The sequence below is a fragment of the Sinocyclocheilus rhinocerous genome, unplaced genomic scaffold (assembly GCF_001515625.1).
Source record: "Sinocyclocheilus rhinocerous isolate Xijiao unplaced genomic scaffold, SAMN03320098_v1.1 scaffold1121, whole genome shotgun sequence".
Classification (NCBI taxonomy): domain Eukaryota; kingdom Metazoa; phylum Chordata; class Actinopteri; order Cypriniformes; family Cyprinidae; genus Sinocyclocheilus; species Sinocyclocheilus rhinocerous.
The window spans coordinates 330,331-348,288 of NW_015670367.1; the positions used below are offsets into that span (position 1 = coordinate 330,331).

At 37.2% G+C, this 17,958-nt stretch overlaps 3 protein-coding genes across 4 annotated transcripts in view; 1 reads left to right on the forward strand and 2 right to left on the reverse strand.

Moving 5' to 3' along the window:
• Positions 1 to 11,232, forward strand: part of LOC107734124 (RING finger protein 214-like) — a 24,678-nt gene extending 13,446 nt beyond the window's left edge. Inside the window, exons 1-13 of one of the 2 annotated variants that reach the window (XM_016545977.1) lie at positions 1,085 to 1,335; positions 4,684 to 4,824; positions 5,038 to 5,171; positions 5,788 to 5,856; positions 5,948 to 6,044; positions 6,156 to 6,244; positions 6,349 to 6,436; positions 6,527 to 6,622; positions 8,484 to 9,067; positions 9,210 to 9,327; positions 9,431 to 9,580; positions 10,384 to 10,476; positions 10,570 to 11,232. In XM_016545977.1, coding sequence (XP_016401463.1) covers positions 1,315 to 1,335; positions 4,684 to 4,824; positions 5,038 to 5,171; positions 5,788 to 5,856; positions 5,948 to 6,044; positions 6,156 to 6,244; positions 6,349 to 6,436; positions 6,527 to 6,622; positions 8,484 to 9,067; positions 9,210 to 9,327; positions 9,431 to 9,580; positions 10,384 to 10,476; positions 10,570 to 10,632 — 1,743 coding nt within the window. In that variant the 5' untranslated portion in view covers positions 1,085 to 1,314 and the 3' untranslated portion in view covers positions 10,633 to 11,232. Of the gene's footprint in view, positions 1 to 1,084; positions 1,336 to 4,683; positions 4,825 to 5,037; positions 5,172 to 5,787; positions 5,857 to 5,947; positions 6,045 to 6,155; positions 6,245 to 6,348; positions 6,437 to 6,526; positions 6,623 to 8,483; positions 9,068 to 9,209; positions 9,328 to 9,430; positions 9,581 to 10,383; positions 10,477 to 10,569 lie in introns of those variants that run through there. The other variant, XM_016545976.1, reaches the window with a different exon arrangement.
• A 161-nt stretch (positions 11,233 to 11,393) lies between these two features.
• On the reverse strand, positions 11,394 to 12,169 carry LOC107734115 (apolipoprotein A-I-like). Its single transcript, XM_016545968.1, has 2 exons — positions 12,159 to 12,169; positions 11,394 to 12,085 (listed from the first exon to the last, which is right to left on the reverse strand). The coding sequence occupies exons 1-2, from the start codon at positions 12,167 to 12,169 to the stop codon at positions 11,485 to 11,487; spliced, it is 612 nt and encodes a 203-aa protein (XP_016401454.1). The 3' UTR covers positions 11,394 to 11,484.
• Positions 12,170 to 12,731: 562 nt separating this feature from the next.
• LOC107734125 (apolipoprotein A-I) lies at positions 12,732 to 15,168 on the reverse strand. Its single transcript, XM_016545978.1, has 4 exons — positions 15,030 to 15,168; positions 14,881 to 14,932; positions 14,528 to 14,672; positions 12,732 to 13,457 (listed from the first exon to the last, which is right to left on the reverse strand). The coding sequence occupies exons 2-4, from the start codon at positions 14,921 to 14,923 to the stop codon at positions 12,857 to 12,859; spliced, it is 789 nt and encodes a 262-aa protein (XP_016401464.1). The 5' UTR covers positions 14,924 to 14,932; positions 15,030 to 15,168; the 3' UTR covers positions 12,732 to 12,856.
• Positions 15,169 to 17,958: the final 2,790 nt, after the last annotated feature.

Genomic DNA, 17,958 nt, shown 5'->3' on the forward strand with positions numbered 1-17,958 from the left:
GCAACGCAACGCGTAAAAATACAGTATAAGTCATTATAATCTGTAATTATGTCCCCACTGGATGCAACAAATGCTTCGTTTGTAATGGGTTTTAATGTTTTTGTCTCGCCGCTCCGGCCGGGACACGGCATCGACAGTATGGTGAGGGGCGTAACATTTCCGTCACATGCTTGATGTATTCGGCCAATCACAACGCACTGGATAGTTGGCCAATCAGAGCACACCTCGCTTTTCAGACCGATTAGTTTTGTAAAAATCGACGCGTTTCAAAAAGGCGGGGCATAGAGGAGAAACAATAATGTACAGTATGTGGAAAATAATGTGTTTTTTTAACTTTAAACCGCATAAACACATTTCATTACACCAAATACACAAAATAATGTTCTTTTTAGCAGCATCATATGACCCCTTTAAGGTTACTTGGTTGTTGCTAGAATCTACTAAATGGGACTAGTAGTTTTAGCTGTTTTAATAATTGAATCATTAACAATAACTAACCCCTGGAGCAGTTTATTGAGGGAATAGATGCATAGTAATAACTCGCCCCGGGTGTGTGTTCACTGCTGTGTGTGTGCACTTTGAATGGGATAAATGCAGAGCACTAATTCCGAGTATGGGTCACCATACTTGGCCACATGTCACGTCACTTCACTACATTACTCATACTGTAGAAGCAGCTCAACTTCAAGTAGCTTTACTGTCATTTGAAACAATTACCAAAGCTATGTCTTATATAATTCTTTTTTTTTTGTACTAGATAGTATGATAACTTGATAGATTAATGTTATGAATCCAAAATGTTATTAAATACTGTTGTATCTTCCTAAAAGTTTAGTTTGAAAATATTTTCATAAATGTGTAAAAGGTGTATGTCTGCTTATAACCAAGAAATTGATCTAATTGATTATCTTTTCCTTTTTCCTAATGATCATTTTAGTTCAAGTGACAATGTAGAAATCAGTGTTTGACTGACAGTGTAACTCTATTTATAGGTAGAGTGCACAAAACTTTACTTGCACTATAGATGCTTGGATTGGGATTCCAGCACTTTATTTATCCTGTTAATTTTTTCTCTCTCACTGCTTTAAGGTAAAACTACCCGGAGGAAATATCCCTGGCAGCAGACCGAGGTGCAGGCGGTGGAAAGGCACATGATGAGATTCATCACATCTTTTACTGTACCAGCAAAGAGTGACTGTGAGAAGTGTTTAAAGGCTGAACCACAAGCTCTGAAGTACCGTGACTGGAAGAACGTGAAATTCTTCATATATAACCGCATTACAGCCTATAAAAAGAGTTTGCAGTGCAAATAATATGAAGATTACCAACTCTCTGGTATGGCAGTTTTTGTTTACATTAGCCTTTTTTCTCTCTTCCATTCACTTTTGAGGTAGGTGAAGTTGTGCCAGAAATACCTACGCTGTTTCCAAAGAGGTCAAAACTCCAGCAAAACTTGTAGGACATTAAACAACTGTATTGATAGAGCAGTGCTTTTCATCAGAAACTTAAAACATACTGCAAATTTCAAATTGTGTATGTGAGGCAAAATAAAAAAAGGATTATTTATTTATTCAACAATAATTTACATTCACACGTATTGGCCAGTGGGACAGCTACAAAGATATTTGTCACGGGCTGAAAAAGAAGCAATGGGAGTGTCCAACAGAGGACATGGCTGACAAATATGGTGTCACCATATTAAACAAGATTGCCGTAGGTTTTATGATGACAGATGAAGGCCATAAGCTGAAATGCACCAGTCTAACAATAGCAAAACGTGTCAAACCATTTTAGAGTTTTGACCTCTAGTTTTTGTTTACATTCTCAGTAATTTTTTTATACTTTTTAATATAAAAATTATTTATTTGCAGGGTTTATTTGAATTTGTTTGTTTGTAAAGTTGAACCCATTAGAAGTTACATTCAGCAAATTAAATGATTTGATGTCTCGAGGTTCATTTAGTAGTTATTAGGGATGCGCGATATTATTGGAACGATATCGGAATCGGCTGATAAAGATTTAATGTTGGCATCGGCCCAATATGAAAAATTATGCCGATATGCCTTGCCGATAAGACGAATGGCTCACATGTGCTCAGGGTGTGGTAGCGATAAGATCACGTCAGCAGTGTGGTCATTCTTGAAGCCAACTTTTGCCTGAATGGTGATTAGATTCACTGTTTTGGATCACTGCATTTAATGCAGCCTCCCTTTTAATGCCAGTCCGTTAAGGCGTTCTATTTACTTAGGGGGCGCTGTTGGCCTACTTGTAATAAAATTTTAAGTAAAATGCACAAACAACATTAAAGGGGTCATATGATGCTTTTTAAAGATCATTGTTTTGTGTATTTGGTGTAACAGAATATGTTGACATGCTTTAATGTTCAAAAAACACATTATTTTTCAAATACTGTACATTATTGTAGGTCCTATTGAGACTTTAGTCTTTGCAACTTCAGGGATCTTATCTATGCACAATCCGCTTGTAACACTCCAAAGAGAAAGGAAAACTTGAAATCGCATCATATGACCCCTTTAAGATACTTGGGTTTCTGATTATTAAGATTGTGTTTCTAATCAAAAAAGTAGTAATTGATGTCATAAAATCACGAGTATGCTTTGATTCAAAGGTCAGAAGCTATAGCTTACATGAATAAAAATCACAAACATGACACTTGTAAATTAAATAATTTTATATATATATACAGATTTATTCATTAATGTGTAATGTTTTTTTTATGAAACTTAAACACAAGGAGCTCTAAAAGATTTACAGAATTTTTACAACGCTTTTGCTTTAGACTATCTACAAATATTAAATCTTCAAATAAAATGTCACGGTTACCACTGCATCTGTCAGAAAAAAAAAATGCAATGATTGATTTATAGTTATTTTTAGCTTTCAGTGTACCCTAATTATAAAATAACTTAATTATTGTTTATTTAATTCTAACAAGTAAGTTTTGTTAAAAACTAACCAAAATTAAAAATAATTTGTTTATGATCTCTGCACATGAGAGATTTGGTGTTGTTTCCAAACAAAAATGAATATATCAGCACCATCTATCGGCCATCGGAAAAAAATTGGTTGAAAAATATCAGCATGTCGGATATCAGCAAAAATCCAATATAGTGCATCCCTATTTATTATCATGGTAAGAAGTATCAGGGCAGCTAGTAGCTGATGGTTGGCTGTGAATATACACTTAAATCATTGCAATTAAATAAAAATAAAGGTTTAATTTGATGGTTTGATAACCAGGCAGTAATTCACTACAATTTCAATCCTTCATATGTGAATAGAGAACTTTTTTCACTGTTTTATCTGTACATTTCAATAACACTGCTATTCCTATGAAACCTAGGAACATCAATCAATCTGACCAAAAAATCTGCATGTTGTGATGATGACCACATACACAACACTAGGTGTTCCATGCAGGAGTGAGTCTTGCAGGACTCTTACATCTCAACAACTACATATGAACAACTAATCGTAGCTAAATTTGAACAGTTGTTTTGTACTACTACTGTATCTTTAAATTCTACTTAATTGTAGACATCTTTAAGTGTAAATGGACAAGTGCAATCTGATTTACTGGTATAAATGCTTTTGTCATTAGTAATATAAATGTTGCAAGGTCCCCACAAATCAAATGGGAAAGTGTGTGTATTATGCAAATAAGGTCCCTATCAGGTATGCTATCTAAATTTTTTTTAGAAGTCCCCATTTAGCATGTTCAAGTCATTTCTTCATCAGTTCTGATATCAGAAGTCATGTATAGGCTAACAAAGCAATGGTTATTATCAATTTTTTTTCAGACCTCTAAAACCTTCAGAAAGAGTGGTCCCCACAGGTGATGATCATAAAGTTGGTTCCCATACAACAGAGAAACGTGTGTGTGTCTGTGTATTAGCTACAGTAGTGAGCACCACGTTTGTGAAAATATCCTCACAAATATAGTGAAACATGATGAACAGTTACTTGTGTGGACATTTGAAGTTGTCCTTGAAATGCTCTTAAATTGGGCAAAACGTGAAATTTGTTATGGGTTTGTGTGACAGTGTAACCAGTATTTGTTTGTGTGTGTGTGTGACTTCAGCCTTGCACTGCTGGACAGAACAACCTTGTTATTGTTCTTTCGAGAGATTTGTAGCAAAAATATTGAACTTGTTTTTTAACTTGGTATTTGAAAAAAAAAAAAATCGACCCTTTTTTGTTTTACTATTTACATTTGTGGTGTTTATAATAGGTTGCAGATGTTTTGGTAAATGTGAATTTGTGCACAGTGGGGTTCAAATGTCTGTGACCACTTGTGAAAATGCTTCTATTTTGTATTTTTCTAATTGTATTCAAATACAGATCTTTTCATTACATAATATTAGTACAGCAAACATTAATACATTTGCATGAATTGACTGTTCTAAAGAGCATGCTGTTTCACTGGAAGCAAGAACATCTATTTGTACAATGAAGTTTAAATAAACAATGCCACAAATTTGGTCATTTAATCAATAATTTAAGTAAATATTTCGTCTTTTTTTTGTCACAACTTTTTTTTTTTTAAGCCCTAAACCGGCTGTCTTTATTTCCTGGAATAATACATTTTAAGATTTTCCAAATAGTCTCAGACTTTCAGATCCTTATGTATATATTTCTTTCTCTCTTTCTCCGTTTCTTTAGCGTGCTATAGAAGACCGCAGTATTGAGCTGAGTGAGCAGTATGAGGCTCTTATTAAACAGCATGCAGCGGAGCAGGAGGAGCACAGCCTCCATGTCCGCAGTCTGGAAAAGACCACAGATAACCGAAATCATCAGTACCAGGTTCAATATCACATCTGTACATAAAAATGTCATTATATACAGTCTGTAGAGGTTCTGACACTTACTGTACACATGGTTATTTGAATAGCAGTGCTTTTCTCCTTTGCACAAAGTATTACCATTCTTTAGTAAGTTCAGTGTATTAGTCTGGTTTTACCTGGTATTACCTCATTTTCATTGTTGAAATGCAGTGTTTTTTTATTATTTGTATAGGGTTTCATTGAAAAAATTGAGTCTTTGCAAGTTAAATTGGAGCTGAATAGTAGCAAGACCACACGGAAAAACTTCATGGTAAAACGGCAAGAGCTTACTGCAGAGAAAGAGCGAATGGAAGAGGAGAAAACAAGGTAAACTAGCATTAAAATATTTATCAAATCCAGCTGTCTGCTTGGGGCAGAATATATACACCACCGTTCAAATGTTGTTTTTTCATGTTTTTAAAAGAAGTCTTTCATTCTCACCAAGATTGCATTTATTTGATCAAAAATACTATAAAACAGTAATATTTTTATTACAATGTAACCATTTTCTATTTTAATATATTTTAAGAATGTAATTTATTTCTGTGATGGCAAAGCTGAATTTTACCATTACGTCTCTAGTGTTGCGTCTCTCATGATCCTTCAGAAATCATTTTAATATGCAGATTTGGTGCTCAAGAAACATTTCTTATTATCATTGTTGAAAACATTTGTGCTACTTAATATTTTTTTGGAAATTGATACATTTATTTCAGGATTCTTTGATTAATATAAACTTCAAAAGAACAGCATTTTTTTAAAATAACTGTTTGTAACATTATAAATGTCTTTTGGTCACTATTGATCACTTTTATGCATCCTTGCTGAATAAAAGTATTAATTTCTTTTAAAAAAAAAAATCGTACTGACCCCAAGCTTTTGCATGGTAATATATAATACTGAATAGGTCACTGAATTTAAATAAGATTTGTGTATATTTTAGACTGACTCAGGAGCTGGAGGACACAGAAAAGAAACTCAAGATGCTGATTGAGGAACAGAGTCAAGAGAAGTAAAAAATTCAAAACATAACAGAAGAAATACCTACAATGTCTCTGTATCTGTGTTTATCTGGGGGTTTTTTGTGCTTGTGTATGTGACAGGCTGTCCTGGGAGCAGGAAATAGCTGACTTGAGGGTGGAAATGGAGACACTCTGCAGACAGGCAGAACAAGCCAGTCAGACCGTTCTTCAAGATGAGGTAAATGCTGCACCTTCACAGCAAACATCTTCTAGAAATCTCACAGACAGTGTAATGAATCATGCATGTTACTGTCTGACTGTGTATTTGTGTATGTGTCTGTGTGAGCAGATAGCTGCATTAGAGATGCAGAAAGAGCTTATGCTGTCTCAAGTGGAAGACTGGATTGCAGATGCTGAAAAATATCTGAATTTTCTCAGGTACTGTGTGTGAATTAATGTCTGTAGAGAGGTATGCATGTGCAATAGGTTTGTATGCTTAAAGATGATATAATTCCTTTTGGATTTGTACTCATTCTGGACAGATTAAATCCTTCCCAGAACCACCTGCACCAGCGGCAGAAGTGGGAGCAGAATATAGCGATGGTCCGCAGCAGTCTGGTGGAACTAAAGGTGAGGGGAGGAGCTAATGTAGGTGGATTACAGGTGAAGGGAGATAGCAGATTCTTTCACTCTGTCTTTCTTTCTGTTTTTCATTCACAGAATAAGTTTAATGAAAACCATCAACTCCTGCAGAGAGGTGAAGAGTTGGACCGCTTGCCTTCAGTCCCGCTCCCGTTGCTTCCACCAGTGCCTACAGTGAGTGTCAGTTTATTCATATATGGCCTAGGGTTGGAGGTACACTACTGTTCAAATCCTTTTTTGTTTTTGAAAGAAGTCCCTAATTTTCACCAAGCATTTATTGAATCAAAAATACAGTTTAAAACAGTAATTTTGTAAAATATTATTACAGTTGTAAATAACTGTTTTCTAATTGAAAATATTTTTAATGTGATTTCCACGTGATGGCAAAGCTGAATTTTCAGAAATCCTACTGAAATCTTTTAATTGAAGTTTACTGCATTGTAAAAAAAAAAACAGTTGTACTGCTTAATATTTTTGTGGAAACCATGATACAATTTTTTCAGGATTCCTTGAGGGGTGGGGGGGGGACTGCATTTGTGAACAGCATTTATTTGAAATAGAAATTGTTTGTTACATTATTAATCTCTTTACTGTCACTTTTGATCAAATTAATGTGTCCTTGCTGAACAGAAGTATTCATTTCTTTAAAAAAAAAACTTACTTAAAGGGGTCCTATTATGCTTTTTCAACTTTAGTTAGTCTGTAATGTTGCTGTTTGAGCATAAAAAAGATCTGCAAAGTTACAAAGCTCAAAGTCCACTTCAAAAGGAGATATTTTATTTAACAGAAATCACTTTTCAAAAACTACAACGAACGACTCGTTTGGACTACAACGCATATTTTCCGGGATTTGTGATATCAAAGGACGAGACCTGGTTGAGCTGCACTAAAGAAGGCAATGAGTGTTATCACTATGTCGGAGACACGCTAGCTTTCCCAAGGCAGACGAACTTAAAGTGGTTACAATCATCCGGGTTTAAAGGGGTCATATGATGCTTTTTTAAAGATCATTATTTTGTGTATTTGGTGAAAACAATAAAGAGCCCTCCTCCTTGCAGCAATTCTTTAGAAGCTCTTTGTATACCTCACCTATTTAAAGGGGTCCTATTTTGCTATTATGCTTTTTCAACTTTAGTTAGTCTGTAATGTTGCTGTTTGAGCATAAAAAAGATTTACAAAGTTCAGTCCACTTCAAAAGGAGATATTTTATTTAACAGAAATCACTTTTCAAAAACTACAACGAACGACTCGTTTGGACTACAACGCATATTTTCCGGGATTTGTGATATCACAAATATCGACGAATGGGATGAGACCTGGTTGAGCTGCACTAGAGAAAGCAACGAGTGTTGTCACTATGTCGGAGACACGCTAGCTTTCTCAAGGCAGACGAACTTAGAGTGGTTACAATCATCCGGGTTTAAATCGCGCTCAAATTGATTTGATTTTGACGCAATATTTACACTGAAGCTCGCAGATGGCTATGGTAAGGGGCGTGACATTTCCCGACCAGGCGCCGAGTGCTGCCAATCACAGCACACACTGGCCCAGCTAACCAATCACAGCACATTTCGTCTTTCAGCAGGCGGGCCTTCATTTGATACAGGAACTATTGGAGCCGTTCATGCCAGACTGGAGAGAGAGGTGTTGTAATAATGTAAAATATGTGAAAAATAATGTGTTTTTCGAACAACCTAGCATGAGAGCCTGTTCTAGTACACCCCCAAAACAAAATCAAGACTTTGTAAAAGAGCATAATAGGACCCCTTTAACCCACAGCACACTTTTGAACAATACTGTATGACTGCGTATGCAGTGCTATTGTAAAATTAATAATCTGGTAAAGAGTTAGTAAACTGGCTGTTTTTCCATGGTTTGAAACATGGCCTATCTAGACATATTTATGTTTTGTGAATATGTGACTCTAGTGATATAATTAGGTCTTTCATTTTATAATTATTTTGCATTGTTCAAGTTTAGACTAATGTTAGTAATGTATATTTTGTGTGTGTCATTTATTTTTGATCTTCCAAAGTTGGAGATGATAATGAGTCCACTTCAGAATCCTGCATCCCATCCTGTTTTCAATAGTGGTCCGCCGACTTCCACAACTTCTCCTCCCATAGTTCACCCACAACTCCACTCCTCGATCACACCACCCCAAAGAGCCACACCACCACTTTCTGCCCCATCTCCTCAAAACACACCATACCTACCCATCACTATAGGTCCACAGTCCGCACACATCCCAAACATTTATGTTCCCTTGACAACTCACGCACCTGCCCCTCAAATACCCATGCAAACCATCTGCCTGCCTCAAACCTCATCCCATGCACCTGTCATGCCAGCCCCACAGATCCTACCACAGACACACGCAGGTGTTCCAAGTGTCTCCCATGCACCGTCCACTGCCTCAGCAGGCACCTTTGTTGTATTACCAAATAATCACGGAGCCAGTTTTCAACCCCAAGCTGCAGTGCGCCTTCCCCAAACATTCATGCCATCCACGGTTACACGTAACTCCTCCCCCCAGCCCCTCCCCTCCAATCCTGCGCCAGCAGGAAAACTGGACAAGCTGCTGGAGAGACTGGGCTCACATTTCCCACAATGCACAAGGTACTGAGCTCACAGAGTTATTTGATAAGCTTCTTTCCTTCCTAGTAAATTTTTAGGAGCCCATATAATTTTAGTAGATTTTTTTGTCTTCCTTAGACACAGTTTGTTGATTGCTGTTTGAAATTGTTTCTGTCTGCATTAGAGATCAGTTGACACGTGTTCTACAGCAAATTAAGAGTGAGCGCGGTACTATGGCTGGCATGTCGATTGATGATCTTACTCAGCAGGTTGCACAGAGACTTGCGCAGAACCAAAAACCGGTGCGACCAAACACTTCTTATCTCACTCCTCAGCATTGTGTTTTTATTGTTACTTTCGTTCTGTGCATTGGTCATATCATTTTTAACTTTATCACTGTTGTAGCCACCAGGTCCTATAGCACCTCCATCTGGAGCAAGAGCCTTTCCTGTTTCGGTTGGTCCGATTCAGCGTCCTGTAGCCCAGCCGCCGCATCCCATGCTGCATCATTTCCGTCCCCCAGTTGCTCAGGTCTTCCACACAAGACCCCCACAGGTAGCATTCAACTTTAAACCCCTTTTCTTCAATCACATTTAACAAAATACTCTGAACTATAGTGGAGTGTGGGAGATGTGCCACTTTTTTACTGAAGTTGTCCTCTTGGTAAGGAGAAATGAGACGGAGGTAAAACTAATATGTGACCCTGGACCACAAATCCAGTCATAAGGGTCAATTTTTTGAAATTGAGATTTATACATCGTCTAAATGCTGAATAAATAAGCTTTCCATTGATGTATGGTTTGTTAGGATAGGACAATATTTGGCCGAGACACAACTATTTGAAAATCTGGAATCTGAGGGAGCAAAAAAATCTAAACATTGAGAAAATCGCTTTTAAAGTTGTCCAAAAAATCAATAATTTTGACCCATTCAATGTATTTTTGGCTAATGCTACAAATATACCCCAGCGACTTAAGACTGGTTTTGTGCTCCAGGGTCACATATGCCTAATTCAGGATGTATACGATTAGCTTAAATAAGATAAAAAAATAAAAATAAAGTTAACAAATGACCCCACATTAGAGTATATTAAATTTTGGGGAACATTGAAACATAAAAATTAACAAATTGAGATAAATATTATTGCTGTTTTATAATCTCGTTTCAAAAACCTACTATTTTTACAGTACAGTTTACTGCATATTATTTCCTAAAGTATATCTATCAACCAACCAGGAAGACCAGTATTCAGATTATTTGAATGTATTTGAATACTTCTAAATATTTTGGTCATGCGTTTTTTTTTTTTCTTCTTTTAAACCAAATAAACACACACTCTTTTTCTCTGTCTCTCTCAGTCCTCTACCCGGAAATTTTGTTTGATGTGTCAGAATTCTGTGGATGCTGGAAGCCAGTACAACACCAACTGCTCCCATACCATGCACAAAGAAGTGAGTGTGTAACATTTATAAAATACATTTAAGGCACAATATTTGCCTTGTCTGTGTGTTCTAATAATGGTTATTTTCTCTCCTTTTCTTTAGTGTGTTAGCGTTTGGCTCAAGACTAGCAAGAATAACTCCTGTCCTTTCTGCCCATCCAAATGAGGTCTGACTTCAGGAGAGAACACACTCATAGCTGAGCCAATACATGCAAAAACGAAAGTAGAATGATCATATAAATAGTTATCAAGACACTTGTGAATTAAGTTTTTGTAATTCTATGGTAACTCTGGTTAATGTAAAAAATATATTGTTCCATTCCTGGTCAGAGTAAATTATTATGATAAGGACAATATATTGTTATAATAATTGATGTTACTTTGCAGATCAGTGGAAATCCTCACAATATGATTTGTACTTTTTTCAGTATTCAGTGTTATTCCAAAGATTCTCAAACATGCCCTGAAGTATAATCCTCATTGTGTATGCTTTTATAAAAGTCATGTAGCATACATACAAATTCCAAAACAAAATAAAATATTTCTTTTAAAACTTTTCCAAGTGATACAAAACTGTACCTAACTGGAAAATGTTGCAGTTATATTCATTGTATCTGTATTTTATTAAATTAAGGATCAACAAAGGCCTTTATGTGGAGAGCTTTATACATTAAAGAGGAAAAATAAGAGGTCTTTGTTTTGTAATCACTGATAGTCACTCTTTTATAAGATTTAATAAGATTTTAAATAAATGATAATGTTGTTAAGAAAACTATTGTGACATACCATCTTGTTTCTGAATGGAAGAAAACATTGACACAAATTTTTTATTTTTTTTTGCATTTTATTTGTTTGCATTTTTTTTTTTTTTTTTGCATTATTACATCAAAAATTTATTTAACTTGAACATAATAAACATTCATAACACAACCGTTGCATCTACACTCCTATCACCAAACACAAGAATATCTGTTTTTTGCTGTTTGAGGATCTGGGTGTGCAAAGTCCTTGTGCGTTTTTATGCCTGGATGGCCTTGGAAATGGTTTCATACACCTGTGCAAACCTGGCCCTCACATTCTTCATGTAGGGCTCCATGCGCGCCTGGAGGTCCTGGGTGTGTGGGGCGAGCTTCTCTCTGGCCTCCTCGACAGCCTTCACCAGCTGTTCCTTGTATTCCTCAGCATAGGGGGCGGCCATGGTCCTCAGCTCCTCCAGTCGCTCAGTCAGCTTAGTGCGTATGGCCTCGACCATCGGCACAAGCTTAGACTTGGTCTCCTCAACGTTGGTCTCGACTTTCTGCCTCATCTCATCCAACAGGGGCTGCAGCTTGGTACGCAGCTTCTCAGCATTTTCACGGTTCAGGTTGGCATACTCCTGGAAGACGGGCTCCAGCTTTTCACGGTACTCGTCAAAGTGCTTCTGCAAGACCTCGTACAGCTCAGCGCGGTGGGGCTCCAGCTTGGAACGGAGGTCCTCGACGTCAGTCATGACACGCTCACGCAGCTGCTTGGTGTTCTCCAGGAACTGGTTGGAGATGGTCTCAGCGTAGGGGGTCAGAGTCTGGGAGGTGGACTGGGCATATTCTTGGAGCTTAGTCAGGCTCTCTGAAAGTTGTACCCTTGAAGAGAAAAGACCATCATATTAGGAAACACAAACCATTACAGGTGAAAGTCTGGAATCATAAATCACACTGCTTGTTCATTAGGGCCAGAAGAGATCTGGCCACCCAACTGAGGCTGGTTTCTCCCAAGAGTTTTTTTTTTTTTTTTTTCCTTCTCTCCATTATTATCAAATTGAGTTTTGGTTCATTGGTTCCTTGCTGTTGCCTTTGGTTTGCTCAGTTGCTTAATATTAATTATTAACTGCACTGCCAATATGGGATGATAACAAAATTGAAATGAATTGAGCTGGATAATAACACTACATTTACAGCGTCAACATTTTTAAACTGAATTGAATCAACAATACACTGCCTTGAGCTGAATAATGACACTATTGCCTTCTATAGAGCTGCTTATGGCTGAATTAAACTTGTTTCATAATTTGCAGCATTGACAGTTATCGAACTGAATTGAAACAACACTGAACTAAATTTAGATGAAAAGATTTAATTTTTAAATAAATGATAATGTTGTTAAGAAAACTATTGTGACATACCATCTTGTTTCTGAATGGAAGAAAACATTGACACAAATTTTTTTTTTTTTTTTGCATTTTATTTGTTTGCATTTTTTTATTTTTTTTTTGCATTATTACATCAAAAATTATTTAACTTGAACATAATAAACATTCATAACACAACCGTTGCATCTACACTCCTATCACCAAACACAAGAATATCTGTTTTTTGCTGTTTGAGGATCTGGGTGTGCAAAGTCCTTGTGCGTTTTTATGCCTGGATGGCCTTGGAAATGGTTTCATACACCTGTGCAAACCTGGCCCTCACATTCTTCATGTAGGGCTCCATGCGCGCCTGGAGGTCCTGGGTGTGTGGGGCGAGCTTCTCTCTGGCCTCCTCGACAGCCTTCACCAGCTGTTCCTTGTATTCCTCAGCATAGGGGGCGGCCATGGTCCTCAGCTCCTCCAGTCGCTCAGTCAGCTTAGTGCGTATGGCCTCGACCATCGGCACAAGCTTAGACTTGGTCTCCTCAACGTTGGTCTCGACTTTCTGCCTCATCTCATCCAACAGGGGCTGCAGCTTGGTACGCAGCTTCTCAGCATTTTCACGGTTCAGGTTGGCATACTCCTGGAAGACGGGCTCCAGCTTTTCACGGTACTCGTCAAAGTGCTTCTGCAAGACCTCGTACAGCTCAGCGCGGTGGGGCTCCAGCTTGGAACGGAGGTCCTCGACGTCAGTCATGACACGCTCACGCAGCTGCTTGGTGTTCTCCAGGAACTGGTTGGAGATGGTCTCAGCGTAGGGGGTCAGAGTCTGGGAGGTGGACTGGGCATATTCTTGGAGCTTAGTCAGGCTCTCTGAAAGTTGTACCCTTGAAGAGAAAAGACCATCATATTAGGAAACACAAACCATTACAGGTGAAAGTCTGGAATCATAAATCACACTGCTTGTTCATTAGGGCCAGAAGAGATCTGGCCACCCAACTGAGGCTGGTTTCTCCCAAGAGTTTTTTTTTTTTTTTTTTCCTTCTCTCCATTATTATCAAATTGAGTTTTGGTTCATTGGTTCCTTGCTGTTGCCTTTGGTTTGCTCAGTTGCTTAATATTAATTATTAACTGCACTGCCAATATGGGATGATAACAAAATTGAAATGAATTGAGCTGGATAATAACACTACATTTACAGCGTCAACATTTTTAAACTGAATTGAATCAACAATACACTGCCTTGAGCTGAATAATGACACTATTGCCTTCTATAGAGCTGCTTATGGCTGAATTAAACTTGTTTCATAATTTGCAGCATTGACAGTTATCGAACTGAATTGAAACAACACTGAACTAAATTTAGATGAATAACAATGCCATTGTCTTCTGTAGATCTCCTTTAAAGCTGACGTTAAATTTGTTTCATGATTGATGCATTTATAACATTAACGCTGAAATTGAACATTAAAACATTAATGGCTAGAAATTGTAAAAAAAAAAAAAAACATTCAAATAATAGTATGTGAGACAGTTGCAATATCATTATGTTCCTATTGGTCAGTAGAGGAGCTTAACTTAGCCTGATAGTTAGTCTGCTTTAGACCAGGTTAATTTCCCAGCATAAGTTGCCACAGTGACTAAAATTAATCTAGGCCTATGCTAAATTTGCTTTATGGAACCAAATAATTTGACAATGAGTCAGACTAACTGAAATAAGCCTGGCTTATTAAATCTGGTATTTTCCTTTATATTAATGTGTAATCTGTATTGTATAAATATCTGAGACTTGACTTGAAATGATGAGACGCTGAAGTGTGACATGATACTCTATTTTGAGAATGATTGAACAATCGATTTGGGAGAAGTAAAAAAACAAACAGAAGATTAAGACAAAAATGCAAAGAGTGAGAGACATGAAAAGGTAGAGGTCTTTATGATAATATGTGGCTCTTACTTGTATTGCTCATATTCGGTTCCGTCCAAGTTGTCGAGGGCCTTCTGAGCCTGCTCCTTGACCTGGGTCAGGTACACCAAGGCTGCTGCCTTGTAGTGCTCCAGCTGGGAGGGAGCATCAGCTTGCAGGAAACGGGCCTGGGAACCTGAGAAGACAAACAGGAAAAGCTTCAGAAAGCAAAAGGCCTCAGGGAGCACAGTGAAGTCTACCTTAAGACCTTTAAACTATGTCAAGAAACATAGGTGGTCAAATAGTCACCATGGGGAAAAAAACAAAGCATTAACAAAGTCATTAGTTTTTAATTGGATAAACATTAAGTAAATTTAAATTACTAAAGAAAAATCAGTACTTACCCACAGCCAAAAGGATGGTCAGTGCAAGAGCCACGAATTTCATGGTTAAGCTCTGAAACAGAAAACATTTATTATAACACTGTTTGATCAAGATTTACTTTGATATTCCCTTGATCCATTCCTCCTCTCCTGCTGGTTTGAGCTCTTACCTGAGTTGTACTGCTCTGAATGTTCGAGGACGGACAGCAGAGGCAAAGGTCTTATATAGGGGCAGGAACAGTGCATGTGGAGTTGGAACCCTGTCCTCTTACACATCAGAGGTTCAAAGGTTACGTGCAATCAGAGATGCCATTTAGATATCTGCAGATACGTCAATGCACATTCTCTGTCAGTCTCACAAAACACAAATTATTTGTAAATATTCAATGATATTTCTGTCAGATAAAGTGGATAAAAAATATTTTAACAGGCATTTCTGAAGTAATTTTTTTTTCAGATATTACTGTAATCTACATTTGTTAAATCTCTGTGAATCAAATGCAACAGCATAGCAATTTTGTGAGACGTTTCACTGCATCTAAGCAATGATTCCTGGGACAAATATTTATTTAGTGAATCAGCATTCCCTGATACAATCCAGCATTAGAAGCAGGAAACTCTAAATTCTTAAATGTAAATCTAAGTGCTGAAATTCATCAATTAAAGAAAGATAAAGCAACCTTTTTAATTTTATTATGGTGCTCTGTAGGTTGCATTTATTGGTTTGTGATTAAGCAGTTTGTTATTGAATACAATGCATCCATGTGATTACATCTCACTGTCATAAACTGGTAGAGTAATGGCAAAGCTATGACAAGACTGTGAAGTTATCTCAAAACATTTAGCAACGTGTAGCAAACCTTGATCTCCACCTATTCTCCACCAATTTTATCAACTGCCAACCAAACAAAGTCGTAACTAGTCAGAGGTCATTGATCAATTAGTTATCTATGTCCCATGATTTACTCAACTGTTCACATTCTCAAGCAAAAGTCAACTTGATTGGCTTATGCTGAGTGGCATTTTGACTGAAAACTGAGGACATCTCAGTTTAGTATTCATAAATTAATCACAATGCAGATTTATAGTTATTGAAATGCGAACAAGATTGTCCAATAAAACAGACCATAAGTACTGGGGGGTTAAGGTATGCAAGTATACATCTTTTTTATGCACTCTCTTTAAAGACAAATATTAACCTAATGTAGTATTGTATTATATAAGGTAATTTCTTGTACGTGGCAATAGACTTAAGCCCTATTTGCACGGGATTAGTATTATCTGGGGACCTTGTGTGATTTTGAAATTATCCCCAAACCAATGGCGCTGTCTCAAACTATACCTACCTCTTCCGGTTTGTCTGATTTGTCAGTGTATGGTAATATACAGAGGGCGAAGTTATCCAAGTGACAGTCTGTATCATAGGAACAGAGCTCCATTTGAGCTTGTGTCATCATCAGCACTAACTTATCACGGTCTCTCTATTCATGCAACCTGTATGAATCCCTGTCATATACGACCCCATAAAAATAGGCATATTGACGCACAGCATGTCATTGCCCCTGTAGTATTTGTGAACTGGTTTCCATTTTACATTTAAAGTATAAGATTTTGGGCAGTTTTAGTTCTTCTGATAGTTCATGATGACACTCGATAGTGATGATGATACTATTCATGTTTTCAAATCAGTATAAGATTCAGTTTATTCGCTTGTGATATCAACCCAACTAACAGAGAGAAAAAATCTTATTTTTGGGTAGAGAGGACCATTCATAAAAATGCTGTATGCCTACCCATGAATTATAGTGATGGTTTGTTCACCTATTTAGAGGTTTCCATGTTGGAGGCTTATTGCATTTCTTAATGAATGATTAAAAATCATGTACAGGTGCATCTCAATAAATTAGAATGTCGTGGAAAAGTTCATTTATTTCAGTAATTCAACTCAAATTGTGAAACTCGTGTATTAAATAAATTCAATGCACACAGACTGAAGTAGTTTAAGTCTTTGGTTCTTTTAATTGTGATGATTTTGGCTCACATTTAACAAAAACCAATAAAATAAAACCAATAAAAAAAACATTTTTAGTGAAATGTTGGCCTTCTGGAAAGTATGTTCATATACTGTACATGTACTCAGAACTTTTCCACAACATTCTAATTTATTGAGATGCACCTGTACATGATTCCGCAGTAGGTTATTTACACAGGTTGGTGTGTTATGTCTCCCTCTACAGGCTGAATGGGTTTTACTACTTTTGTATTTCCGGAGCAGATTCATAATCATGAATGATACAGAATTATATTTGCCTACAGCATGACGCTCCTCCCATGTCTTTTCTTGATATACAATGCACTATGATCTTATATTCCTGTATTTGAGAAAAACTGATCAGTGAATATTCAAGCGGACTGTTTCAAAATAACTAATTGAATGTGGATGTAGAAACTCTTATGCCGAGTTCACACTGCACGATTTTCAAAGTCGTCGGATCGCCGTTGTTTTCACACTGCGTGACTATCTGGGATAGCAGTCAGTTGCTGCTGTGTTCACATTGCACGATGGATCGGCGACAGGTATATCTATTAAAATACTGATATTCTGGTCTATAACTCCTCCCCGAACTTCCCTCTGCCCCAGGGGCGCGGGAAGATGTTCTCGGTTGGGGGTGCTGTGTGTGTCTGTGTTGGGTGAAAGGGTGCTCGTGCTGGGGCTGGTGTTGTTTGGATGCCGATTTTGGAAAGATTTTGCTGGGATGGGCATTTAAAAAAATCTGAAATTCGCTTTTGCGCCATTATCTCCGTGTATTAAAGTTAATCTTGTTCGCATTCTGTATAGTTCACGTGTTCATGAGGATTAGGCTAACGTTAATCATCCCATTTAGAAAACATCATAAGTAAAATTAATCATGTTTATAAAGATAAACATGGGTTTATTATAGCCCACTTACAATTTACATTTCAGAGATCATTACAAATAAATTATTAAATGCTAAAACTGAATAAATTTAAATGAACAAACTTGGCGTTGCATTTTGCAACCATGTGAAAACAGTGGGTGCTGCAGCCCCCTCAGCACCCCTACTTCCCACGTCCCTG

What these genes read in the sequence shown, in the direction of transcription:
- LOC107734125 (XM_016545978.1), bottom strand. Translation starts at nt 14,923, where the DNA reads ATGAAATTCGTGGCTCTTGCACTGACCATCCTTTTGGCTGTGG. An exon ending in GACCATCCTTTTGGCTGTGG is followed by an intron (nt 14,673 to 14,880) that starts GTAAGTACTGAT and finishes TTGTCTTCTCAG; the next exon opens with GTTCCCAGGCCCGTTTCCTG. An exon ending in ACCGAATATGAGCAATACAA is followed by an intron (nt 13,458 to 14,527) that starts GTAAGAGCCACA and finishes TTTCTCTTCAAG; the next exon opens with GGTACAACTTTCAGAGAGCC.